At 54.5% G+C, this 13026-nt stretch overlaps 1 protein-coding gene across 3 annotated transcripts in view; it reads right to left on the bottom strand.

Moving 5' to 3' along the window:
* Positions 1–12728, bottom strand: part of SH3PXD2A (SH3 and PX domains 2A) — a 235102-nt gene extending 222374 nt beyond the window's left edge. For 2 of the 3 annotated variants that reach the window (XM_078077151.1, XM_078077150.1), the window contains exon 1: positions 12273–12727. In XM_078077151.1, coding sequence (XP_077933277.1) covers positions 12273–12344 — 72 coding nt within the window. In that variant the 5' untranslated portion in view covers positions 12345–12727. Of the gene's footprint in view, positions 1–12272 lie in introns of all 3 variants that reach the window. The other variant, XM_078077149.1, reaches the window with a different exon arrangement.
* Positions 12729–13026: the final 298 nt, after the last annotated feature.

Here is a 13026-nt window from a genome sequence, read left to right as displayed (position 1 = left end):
GAGGTGTTAAAGATGAAAGGATGCGGGGCCTGCTGCCTTAGCAGGAGCACCCCACCCCCCGCCCCCCTACCCCGGCTCCCAGCTGGAGGAACTGCTTTCAGCACGGTGCCTTGTGCACAGTAGGGACAAACTCAAGGTCAGTGAAATACCCTAACATGTGCACTGCCTTTGGGGTCTTGAAGTTCCTGTCCATGACACTGCTCAGTTTCCCCAGAGAGACCCTCTTAGGGGATCAGGGTCAAACCCCAAACACAGTCCCCTGGAGCAACCTCCCTGCAGTTTTTTGGGCAGTTTCAGTCTTTAGCAAGTCCTGAGCAAGCACTGTGCCCGTTGCCAGGAGGAATACAGACCCACCTGGCCCTCTTGACCTAGACCTCGCTGCCCAGGGCTCTCCCCCTCTCCTCTTCCACTTGGTCATGCCAGTCCGCTCTCTGGAAAGGCCAGGTCGAGTCCCACCTCAGGGACTTAGCCCTGGCTGTGGCATCTCCCTCAACAACTTTCCCCTGAATATCTGCATGCCTTCCTTCCTCATCTCCCTCAGACCTGACTCAAAAGTCACTGTCCAGTGGGGACATCCTGGCCGCCCTCGAGGAAACAGCACGGCAACTCCCACCACCGCCGTCTCCTGCCGCCTCACCCTGCTTAGCTTTCCGGACCACATTTATCCTCCAGCTAACACACTCTATATTTGACCTAAAAGAGGTTTACTCATTGTTTCCCTTCCCCTATCAGAATGTAAGCTCCCAAAGGGCAGGGATTTTTATCTGCCCTGCTGTGCTCCCAGTGGTTGGGACATGGTCAACATTGAAATGTTGACTGGATGACCGAGGATCACATCAAGGTCCATCCCTCGAGGAGCTTTTCCATCCACCAGGCACCCCAGACAGGGGCCTGCCACAAGCTGGCCGACCGAGGCCATTCTTGCTAAATGTTACGTGCGTAGTAAAAATGATAAACATCATAAAAATTCACACACAGGAAATATTGTAAGAGGACACGTCAGGGAAGCTTCTGGAAGGTGACAGAAACCAAGTAAAACCATGAGGGAAGACCATGCTAATAATGATAACAGTAACTGCCATTTACTGAACAGCTGTCTTGCGTCAGGCACAGCACAGAGTAGCGATCATATGGGCTAGGTAGTATTGTTATTCCCATTTTACAGATCAGAAAACTGAGGCCCACAGAGGTGCAGAAACTTGGCGACGTACGAAAAGCTACTAAGAGGCTTCCGAGCAGGAGCCCATGTAGCCGAGGCCATCGCTGCCCTGCCCCCAGCCTCTTGCTCTCAAATTCCCACTGCTGGCACCTGAGGCCCTCTCTGGCTGCCAGAGCCGAGTCTAGCCTGAGCAATCCACAGGCCGCAGGTGCCCAGAATTAAACCCCCCCCTTCTCCCAACCACAGTGCCGTGGCCACCAAGCCATCATCCCCAAGGACAGGATGTAGAGCCCCCATCAGCTGGAGCATCTGAAGGGCTGGGCCTTCCAAAAGTGGCTCTGGATAGGAGTTCAAGGGGAATAAAAAACTGAATCCCAAAATAGAAGCCAGACCTTGCCAGGGGTTCAGTCTCAGCTGCGAGAGGTTTGTTATCTTATCCCAACCACCAGCTCCGACCATATCATGTGTTGATGGAGGGGCTCAGTGGGGAGGTCAGAGGGGGCAGAGGACCCAAGGGTTTAATCCTGACCCTTTACGTGTCATCTGGGGACCCACGTGGTGTGCTTCCTAGCCCCCCAGCCTCGAAGTCCTCAGGAGACGAAGTCATGTACGAAGCCACAGGTCCTCAGCCTCCCAGGCAACGCACGCTCCACACACTGCCTCTGGGTCCACTCCTTTTCTTCAGGCTCAGGGCCAGGCTCTCAGCGTTCCATACCCCGGCAGAGCCACAAATCATGGCCATGACCCCCACGGGTGCACGCAGCAGAGGGCAAAGCACAGGCACAGAGAGGGCAGAGGAAGTGCAGCTCGTTTTGACGCGTACGGATGCTTCCAGCTGGCGGCAGGAGCAAAAAGAGAACTCCCAACTAGCTACCCGGCCTCTGGAGGCAACCCGTCAAATCTCCAGGGAGCTCAGCAACCCCCCCCCCCCCCTCCCCCCACCGCCCGCCCATCGTAGGCTCTGTTTGCTGCAGAGATCTGGGCTCAAACCTCGTTGACTGCTGTGTGAGAGAGAGCAAGATGCAGCACCTCTCTGAGCCTTGCTGGCCTTGTCTACAAAACAGGGCCAGGGCTCACGGTGGGTGCGGATTAAAGGACACAGTGGGCGAGAAGCCCTGGCCCAGGACCTGCACCTAGAAAGGGCTCCACTCACACACACTCTCTGACTCAACTTCCCTACTTCCCCTGCCTGGGAGCCGTGACGTCCAGAAACCGTGGGGAAAGGAGGCTGCCCTTCTCCGGCTGCCAATGAGTGATGACTGAAGCAAATGATTAATCCCGGCTTGAACCAAAGTTCAGACATTGTTCTATGATAGACCTTAACTCTGACAGAAGGACCTGTTTGCCAATCCGCCGGGGCTCAGGGCAGCAGAAATCCCTGGGTGGTCACCTCTGGAACCCCTGTCCTTCCTGCCAAGTGACCGTGTCCCTCCCAGGTGCTGGGCACCGTGCTGAGTGCTCACTGAATCGATTCCAGCCCAGGAGAGAGAACTCAGGAAAGAGTTTCACTCTCTCGGAGTCCCGCCGCCAGCACCGTGCCAGGCCAGCGAGGCTGCCTTCTCTGTTGTTACAAAGAGAAATTCTCCCACACAGGCAAGGCCCTTAAAATAGCCCTTTGGGTCTGGGCCATCAGGAAACAGAATAAAGCTGGGTCGGAATGGGGCCTACCATGAAAGACTTTCCAAAGCAACCACTTCAAACACCAGGGACAATCCCTTCGCGCTCAGAACCCTTAGGTGGGCAAAAGCAGCAAGGCAGGCTTTCTCCACAAAGATCGCTTCTGCACAAAGGACAACATGTCCGGGCAGCAGAAGCCCCCGCTACCCCTGGGGCAGCCCTGGAGAGGGACCAAGTGTGTAAAGCACGGTGACGGCGTGAAGCAGGCCCAGGCCGGGGCAGGGGGTCCAACACACCTGGCTTTGTGCGCAACTAACAATGCAACCTAAACTTTCTGCACCTCGATTTCCATATGAGTAATATGGGGTTAAAAACGCATGCCTTCAGGGCTGGTGTGGGGACCAGAGATTATAAGTAAAATGCCTAGCAGTGCCTGGCATAAAACAGGAATCTGTGGGTGGTAGCTGTAGGATGATGATGTCCACGAATTAGAAGCCAAGGTCTACTTTATTACCAAGTGAGACTATTCCCCGGAAAAAAGGAAGAGTGAGGGCTCCCTACCAGGGACCACTAGGGATAGGCCAAAGCACAGGCCCACACCCACTCGACCCCGTACCCCACCTGGCACACCCTGCAAGTCCACTATACCCCACCCCTCTCTCCCCAGAATTAAGAGTGATCGATTTCCACCAGGCTCCATGGATCCCAGAGACAGACTGGAGGGCCCCACATGCATAATTTATGCTGCACTGACACACACAGAGGAAGGGACTCTGTCCCCACCCCACCACGTCCCTCCACCCAGGCTTGGGGAGGGTGGCTTCCTCACCAGCCAAAGGGAAATGACAGCAAAGGGCCAGAGAAAGAGCCAAGTGGAGGAGCAGAACACCCAGCTGTTTCCCGTTTGCTAACTCAGCGCCTGAGGTCACTTCCTCCCCTCAGGTAACAGCAGGGGGAGATGTGACTGGAAATAGCTCTGTCTCTTCCCATTCACAAAAAGGACAGGCGTGGAAAGAAGCAAAGTGCAGTTCCCAGAGGCGGTTTTCTAGAAGATGTCTTCAATGAGGGCCTATGGTGAACCTAGTCCACCCTGGCGACCAGGCTTCTCAGGGGAGGTAGCACGGGTGGGAAACCTTGTATGAAAATTCCCCAGAGGTCAGGAACAGCTCCCCTTTGCAAAGCATCCCTAGCCCCACTCGAGTAAGAAGTCCGATTGAGGATAACTTGGGACCCTCCCCACAGCTTTTTTTTTTCCCTGGGCCCAGCCCTTTCCCACGCAACTGTCACACCCACCCTCCCCTCTGCAAGGCGGGCCAGAAAGGAAGCAATCACCCCATTTTCTAGATGGACAACTGGAGATCTAGAAGGGGGAGGGGACATGTGGAAGTTCTCACATCTGCAGAAGTCAACCAGCCACGCCTCAGGTGGGATCTCCTTGGGGCCGGGTCACCCCTGGTATAACATGGGATTAAGGGGCCGTGAGGGGCTGTGGGGACAGGGCAGCTTTTGGAGCCAGTGGGCCCCTCTCCATATGCAGCTTATTAGCTGCATGGTGTTTGGCAATTTATTTAAGCTCTCTGGGCCTCAGCGTCCTCACCAGTACGACGTGGGTGCCAGCATTTGGGGGGCTGTTTTGAGTTTCCATGTAAAACTCTTAGCACGTAGAAAACATTCAGAAATGTTAGCTGTTATATTTATTATTACATTCCCCCTAAAGAATCAGGCTTACTGGAATATCTGGCAGTGTGGCGGAGGTTTAAATCAAAAGGTGGTTTGAAGCATCGTATTGAAAACTAAAACTGGGGCGCCTGGGTGGCTCGGTCGTTAGGCCTCTGCGGCTCAGATCATGGTCCCGGGGTCCTGGGATCGAGCCCCACATCGGGCTCCCTGCTCCGCGGGAAGCCTGCTTCTCCCTCTCCCTCTCCCACTCCCCTCTGCTTGTGTTCCCTCTCACTGTCTCTCTCTTTGTCAAAAAATAAATAAAACCTTAAAAAATAAATAAATAAACATAAAAATAAAACCAAAGAGATGTTGAAGTCAAAGGCAACATTAGTGTGAATGTTTGGGGTGACAACCTAGGCTCCCAGCAAGCTGTTTAGGACTAGCCCCCAGGCCCTACAAGGATGGGGGTTTCCTGGGGCAGCCAGCCGGCTCAACCGGTGAAGTGAGAGACTCTTGATCTCGGGGTTGTGGGTTCGAGCCCCACGTTGGGGGTAGAGTGTAACTGAGAAAAAGAATAAATAAAAAGAAAAGAAAAGAAAAGAAAAAGCTAAAAGTTACTTAACAACAAAAAGGTTAGGGGTTTCCCCTCTCGGTCCCCTGGGGTGCGTCCGCGGCAATGCTGGGGAATGCAGACGGAAATTACCCCAGAGGGCACACCACTGCGACACAGGCCCGCAGGCCAGGGCCCTCCACGGGTGATGCCCTAAGCCGCCCGCAGCTCTCCACGCTGCGCTCCATGCTGCTCCCTCGTCTCCTCCACCTCCTCCTCCACCCTTCCCCCCGCAAGACATCTGGGGGGCAATCAACTTTTATGAGACTGCCTGACCCCTCTGCGTAAGAGCTATAAACAAAGAGGGCTGGGCTCTGGCCTGCCCACTAGAGTCCCCACTGCAGAGCTAGAGAAAGGGCTCCAGTTCTTACCTCTGTTTCAGCCACTGCTGCAAGAACAACCCCAGCTCTGGGACCCACCAGAAGGACCCCACAGGGACAGTCAGCTTCCCCTCCCCCCCACAATCCTTGGGAGAAAAGGATTCTCCCAAAGATTACTGTGTAGTAGTCTACACAATAAATTCAATTACCTCCCCCGGTATTTGAGGCTCTCAGAAGCTGGCCCCAACCTTCCTCCTCATCCTTCTCCCCCACATGGGTTTTGCCCACATTTTCCTTGCCTGGTCCACCTCCAGCACCTTGGCTTTTTCCTTTCTTGGAATGCCCTTCCTTCCCCTCTTTTCCCACCTCAATCCTACTCCTTCCCAGCCAAATCCTAAGTCCTCCTCAAAGCCCATGGTGAGCCTGCCTTCCCCAGCCGGTCTTCCCGAAAACCCCAGTTCACAGAGAGCACTCCCTCTCCTGAAAAGCTTTAGGACTTAATTATTATTAAAGCAAATACCTATGTTGTGCTTCACACACACCGGGCTGTTCTAAGCTCTTCACCTTTACTAACTCACTTAATCACCACAACCCTAGGAGCTAGGTCCTAGTTTCCCCACATTTTTTGTTTGAGGAACCTGAGCTGCGGAGAAAGAGGCAGCTTGTGCTGGGCCCCATGGTAGCCAGTGGTGGAGACAGGCTTCCAGCCCAGGGACAGCAGAGCCCACGTGCTCTCCCGCAACGCAGCCTTCCAGATGCGCATGTCACCCTCTCAGGGGGAACTACCCGCTCTCAGTTACTTTCATCCCCCTCTCTCACGGACCCAGCTCTGACGGGGAAGAGAGCCGCAAGCTCACAGACTTCCGTGTCAGAGACCAGGGTAAGAATCCCGGCCTTGCCAATTACTCTGAGAGTCACAAAAACACCCTGAGCCTCAATCTCTACATCTGCAAAGTGGGGATGAGAACACCTCCCTACCTCACACGGTTGCTATGTAGCTCAAAGAAAAGGCCGTCTGAAAGGTACCTTCCACACTGCCGGGCACATAGTAGGTCCTCACATATTGATTCTTCCCCTTCTCTCCTCACTGTGCATCTTGACACCCTCACCGGACTCTGCTCAGCACTTGCCAAAGTGCCTCACCTAGCAGTTACTGGGGGCGCGAAAAGGGCCTTCCTGCGGTTTGCCCTCCGGCCCTCCTGTGCCCATGTCCAGGCCCTTGACCTCTCCACTCACCTGCTTTCCTGTGACTGACTCTGCTACAGGCAGCAAAAGCCTGGCCCCGGCGAACAGTCACATGTAGCTCTGGGAATCACCTCTTGAAATGCTCATCACCCTACCGGACGCTTCCATTATTTTTGGCAATTGCCATGGCAGAGAACACCTCTGGCCCTGGCCCTGGCTCAGAACCTATTTCCAAAGCCAGAGCTCCACCTCATTTCCCACACACACCCCTTGTCCTTCCTGTTCCCTGGATCCCTGTCCTAAACCATTATCCCTTTCCTGGATTCTCAGAACTCAAGAGGAGTAAGTGTGACTACTGTACATATAACTCTATTATTTGTTTGATTTTGTTTAATTAGGAGGCAAAAGGGAACAGAGTTGCCTCTTTGACTTTTTTTCTGGCCAAGAACTGGTCTGGTCAGTGACTCAGGCTGAGGAAATTAGAAGGCAATTTCCAGGGAACTGCTGTGCGATCCCAAAGTCCCAACACTCCTCTAATTCGTGCCCTCTGCTGGCCCCGGAATATCTCTTTGGAAAATGCAGTGGCTGGCACTTATATTTCTGGAGCTGGAATCAGTCTCCTATGACATCAAATAGGCTTATTTTTCCTTTCCCTTCACCTCCCCTCTGCCTGCCACCACACACGGTGACTGCAATCCTGATTTGTCCCCCCCAAACCCTCACTCAGCTCCCAAAAGGGTCGTAATACATGGCTGGTTGTGCTCCCTGTTCCAACGGCCAGTAGGATGTGGTTGGTTTTCCATGAGCAGGAAGCTTCGTCAGACCTGTGAATCACCCCTGGATCACTTGCCTCCTTGGAAGGAGAAGAAACTGTTCTTGTGCGTGTGTGTGTGTCAGAGGGAGAGACAGAGAGAGACAAAGAGAGAAAAAGAGAGCAGGCAGGAGCGCTAACCCATGTGCGGCACTGACCTTGGGGCTAGCGTCCTATTGTGACCTTGCCCTTACTGAACCACCTCTTTACTCCTCTCCCTCAACCCAAGTCCCTTCCCTTCTCCTGCCCAGCTTACCAGGCAGGCCCCACTAGATTGGCTCCAGGAAGCCCTCCAGGTCTGAACAGCTGTTCCTTGTTTATCTGTTTCTCTTGTGTGTTGGGTGTTTTCCACAGGGCATGTTGCCCAATTTCCCATCCCACTATGAGCAGCTGGTCCTTCCTTTTCGCCTCAGCCTTTCCTTTTCTCTCAGCTTCACCTACTAGGTCCTAAGCGAACTCTAGCGTTCTGGTGATCGCCAGATGGAAGGAACAGTAGATGGAAACTAGTGTACCCTGAACGTGCTTGATAGGGGCCAGGTACTAAGTAGAACACTCTACCTGAAATTATCTCAATTTTCCAAAAGTCCTGTGAGGTTACGAGTGAGGAAACTGAGGCCCAAAGTGGCCGGCCCCAGGGTGGCACAGCCAGGAAGGGCCAGAGGCTGGATTCGAACCCTGATCTGCCCCACAATACTCGTTCGGGAATGGAACCGGCCCCGACAAGGCCCTTTCTGCAGCTGCATGTCCTTCCTCCCGTAATGCTGGATCCACACTCTAAGGGCTCAGAGAAAAACTGAAGGGTAGAGAAATGAATGGGTCTGGAGCCAATTCCTAAAAATGTACTCCCAGGACCAAGACCAAATTCTTCGATGATCTAAACACACAGGAGAATGTACTATTTCCACAGTGTTGATTCGTAAATTATCACCTCCCGTCATAGCGGGGACCAGCTATCATCCTGGATCTGCTCCGTTCTCCCCGCCTCACCATGCTCACCCTCCACTGCCTTCACAAACTCACCTCCGTAGTATGAGGTGAACGTCCCATACAGTGAGGCGGTCCTCCAGGACACCCCGCACTGCTCTCGCGAGGACAAGCAAGCCTGAGCCTGGCCTCCCCACCCTGACTCAAGTTGATGAAAGGGCCCCATTTTAGATTCATATCCTCCTTGGGAGGCAAGCTAACCTGAGTTTACGAAGATCTGCCTTGTCCTAACTGGGAGACTCTGGGCAATCTCCAACTTCTCCAAGTTCACCCAACTGTCTAAAGAACTCACAGAACCTACCCTGGGTTAGGGTGCATTGGGGTACATTCAATGAACTGTCACAATCCACGAAATCACACATTTAAGTTAAGCATGTGCCACCACCAACCGAGGCAACTACTAACACCGGCTATTATTTACATTCCCTAAAGAGTCCTGGAGAGGATCAGAACATTCATGACTGATACTTGTCTGAAATAATCAGGAAAGGAAACCACTCTAAAAGCACAATGCCTCCCAAATCCAAACAAACAATCTGTTTGTTCTAGAGAAACGAACTTCTCTCCACCACCGAAGGACTCGACAGACGCCCACACACGCATGTGAGTGCAAAGGATTATGGTAAACCTGCACTAGTAGCCTTATGGAAGACTTTGAAATGAAGTTATCTGCAGGTTGCATCCAGCATTTCAGGACCATTTGACAGACAAGTAGCCTGAGGCCAAAGCCACTTTACCTAAGGTCTCCCCAGCCAGGCGCAGCTCGTAAGAGCTAAGAGAGGAACCCAACTCCAGGCCAGGAAGCCTGGCCTAAGCAGCAGGTGCCCACTTTCCCCAAACCCCACCCAAGCAGGGGCTTGGCAGAGAGGAAGGAAGCAAGGGCTGACAGCACCATCCAAATGATAGAAGCCACTTGCCCGTCTTTCATAAACAGACCCTTGGTGTTCAGGCAGCTCCCCTCGTCCTGGAGACAAGCACACCCTTTGCTGGATGTCCTGAGAAAAACTTCACAGTGTGTTCCCAGTGTTCTGGAGCCAGCAGAGCCCCTCCTGCTTGGGCCCCAGGCCTCCCATCAGCCAGCTAGCTCCAGCTAACGTGCACATCCCATAAAACCTCTCTGCTCTGCAATTTGCCAAACCACAGACTAAGAATTCACCGTCAGTGGAGGAGAGGCGGGAAGGGGGCATGCTTCTCCAGCGCAGAGGGCTTCCAGAACATCTGTGACTTGGGTGCACCAGAGTACCTTACCCAGAACACTTGACCTTCTGGTGTGTGGTGTCCACCGTGCAAGGGCCAAGAGAGGAGGAGATCCTAAGCTTCAGAGGCGCAAGCTCCCCCAACCTGCTCCTCCTGCCCCTCTGAGCCCTGCTGACACTTTCTATTATGGGGCCCCCTCTCCTTATATTATGTCCCATTGATGCCCCAAATATGTAGGAACCTCTGACGATCACCAGATATCCACCAGATCACCTAGTCAACTCCAACCAGACTTAGGGTACTTTGATGGACAAAACCCACACCATGGGCAAAAGGCCAGGCAAACCCAGGTGCTATTAAGAGCTGTGTTGCAAGTGACTTTACCCCTTCTGGTTTTCAGTTTCCCCATCTGTAAAATGAGGGGTTGAGCCTGAGGAGTCCTGCCAGCTCCACAATTCCACAACATGTAACACTTTCTCCTTTAATTGTTTTCCACAACCTTAGTTCAGAGCTCTGCATGGCCCCAGCTGTTCAGTGACATCACTCCCTGCCCCAAACATAATGTCGATTCTTACATGGGAAGCAGAGATGTCCTGGGAAACACTGTCCATAAAAAGGGAGGAAATGATCATTTCAAGGGAATTAGACAGGACTTCTTTTGTGTTTCTCACATAGAACAAGTTATTATCAATCTTAAAACCCAAAATCTTTCTTTCTTTTTTGCCAGACCATTAATAGCTGCTTTTCAAAAGTGCTTTCTTAGTCAGAATTTCACCAACAATAAGCTACCATTTAGTGAGTGCCTGTTAATACGCCAGGAACTGTGCTAAGTGCTGTTCATGGATGATCTCATTTAATTCTCCAGACAACCCTATGACATAGGTACTCTTATCATCCTTCCCTCAACAATGAGGAACCCTGAATCCCGCAGAGGTTAAATAACCTGCCCAAAGTCCCAAAGCTAGCTAGTGGCTGACCCTCTGCCTCAGGGCCCCACAGCTAACCACCTTTCCGTACTGTCTGCGGTGGGTTCCCAGTTGCTTTAGCAACATTTCTGGCTTGTTGCCAGTGTACCCTACCTTGTAATCTCGGCATCACTGGTCAGAGCTAAGATGTGCAGTTTCACCTAAAATCAAGAGCAGGGAGAAAGCAGCTGCCTGGGTCCCAGCGGAGAGTGCCATCTGTTGAACACAGGGCCAGGCTTAACTGAGAACTAAAAAACAGAACCCCTAAAACTTAGCTTGTGACATTTGAGAAAAACGGTTAGGAAGGCCGACTTGATACTAAGTGCTGGGATGTGCAAAGGGACATCTGTACCTGGAGTAGGGTGACCACACAATGGCCCAAGTCCTCCAAAGGGAGCTTTCTTGAAATGGCAGCTTTCTTGAATTGAAGGTGCTTGCTTGCTGAGCCAGGTAACACAAAAGGGACCACTCTCCCATGGGCACCCACCTCTCTGTCTGGTCCAGGAACCAGACTCCTTAGCTTACCTCCTCTCCAATCTGAGCCCAGGCCCATTTACTCCACTCCAAACAAACAAAACAAACAAAACAAAAAACAAACCCAAAGTTCAGAGCTATTGGTGATAAAGACAGAAAGAGTAGCCTGAGGCTGACATTGGCACAAACCCCAGTCCTCTTCCAACAGGGAAATGAAAGGCATTTCTCAGAGATCAATGGGCAGTCTAGGGCAGCAACCTACAAGCTGTTTTAATTGTTTAAATTAATGCTTTGAGCATTCTAAATACTCCTTTAAGTGCCTAATTTGCAAACAAGATGCAGTCCTTCTGCTTTGGGTGCCTGGCTGTCTCTTCTATCTCAAGTACAGGAGCAAAGCGGTTCAGACAGGCGTCCTCAGCCATTAAGGACACCATGTTTACTTCCCAAGGTGCCAAGGATGGGAAGACAGGACCGGCTGAGATGAAAGGGGGACGCGTCACACAGACCCCGGAGCTCAGCTCAATCAACCTTAGCCCCTTCTCATTAATTGTGGGGAAGGAAGGGGGAGGGGCAGCCGGCCGTTCCTTGGAGACCACAGCAAACATTTGCCTCCTCGTGTCTGGAGACGGAGCATCACTTAAGAGGAAATGAACCCGGTTAAGGGTCACGTCCAGAGAAGGGATAAAAGGAAAAGCCACAATTCTCCTCACACCGACGAACACAATGACTTTAAGAAGGAAACCAAAGCTCGGGGCTGAGGGTGGAGGTGGGGCAGGGGGCGCGGCGGCTTCCCTCGGCCCGCAGACCCAGGCCTAGGGAGGCAGAGCCCAGGGCAAACGTGGGAGCACAGCGCCAGGCTTCCTTCCCCTGGGCGAGCCTCTGAAAGCATCACGGTCCGTGTCAGCGTGAGCGACTCAAGCCCCCAGGGAGGGCCAGGGAGATGCTCTTTCCCAACCGAGCTTCTCAGCGAGGGTTTGACGAAAGCTCCCCCCACCATCCATCAAAGCTCCGGCGGACAGATGACTTCACCGTTGTAACAGACAAGGGCAGCCACTTGCCAATTCCAATGCCAAAAAAAGAAAACGGGGGGCGGGGGGAGTGGAGAAAGGACAGAGAAGGCTTCCCTGGAGATCACAGCCCTGCGAAGAAACTCCACAGCCAAGGGCTGCCCTGTGGGCACTCAGCTCCGGGACTTAGCCGGTGGGGCGAGGGGCCCTCCGGGGGTGGGTCCGCCGGGGGGGGTGTCTCTGGCCAACCCCCCGCAGGGGTCTGTAGGGGCAGTACTCACGTAGTGCTTGGAGGGGTTCCTCCGCTTCTCCACGTCCACCACCGTGGCATCTTGCACGCAGTAGGCCAGCATCTTCCCCCCCACAAAGCGAGTGGCGCCCTCCAGCGGCGTCACCTTCTCATCCCGGTCGGGCTCCCTCTTCTTGTCCCGCTTCCCGGGTCCCGGGGCCACCCGCCACTCCGGCCCGGCGCGCCGCTGCCCGGGCTCCCGGCGCTCCCAGGTACGGCCCCTGGGCGGGGACGGTCCGGGAGGGCAGGCGGGCTCCGTGCGCCCCGGGCGGCTCCCCGTGGGCCTGCCGCGCGCCCCTTCCCTCCCGCGCCGCCGCCGCCGCCGCCGCCGCCGCCGCCGCCGCCGCTCTCCGCCTCGCCCGCCCGCTCTCTCCGTCGTCCGCCGCCCCGTGGGTCCGGCGGGAACTGGCGGAGCGGAGGAGGGGCGGGGGTGTGTCCCGCCGGCGAGGGGACGGGGCGGGGGCCCCGGAGCCTGCTGTCAGCGCGCTGGGGAGGGGCTGGCGGCGCCCCTTGGCCGCGCTCCGGCTCCGGGGGGCTCGGCGCTGGCTGAGGCTGTGGGCGCAGGAGGCGGAGGCAGGGCCCGGCCGGCAGGGAAGGGAAGGGAGGGGAGGGGAGAGAGGGGAAGAGCGCGGGGAGGGGCTCCAGGCCCGGGGGAGGGGCTCGGGGCGGCGGGGAGGGGGCTGCAGCCCGGCGGGGGAGGCCAGGGTGCGCCGGCGCGCCCCCACCCAGCGCAGAGCGCAGCCCGC

Source organism: Halichoerus grypus, chromosome 7, assembly GCF_964656455.1.
Source record: "Halichoerus grypus chromosome 7, mHalGry1.hap1.1, whole genome shotgun sequence".
Lineage (NCBI taxonomy): Eukaryota > Metazoa > Chordata > Mammalia > Carnivora > Phocidae > Halichoerus > Halichoerus grypus.
Note: the sequence above shows the minus strand (reverse complement) of the source record. Positions and strands in the feature narration are given on the sequence as shown.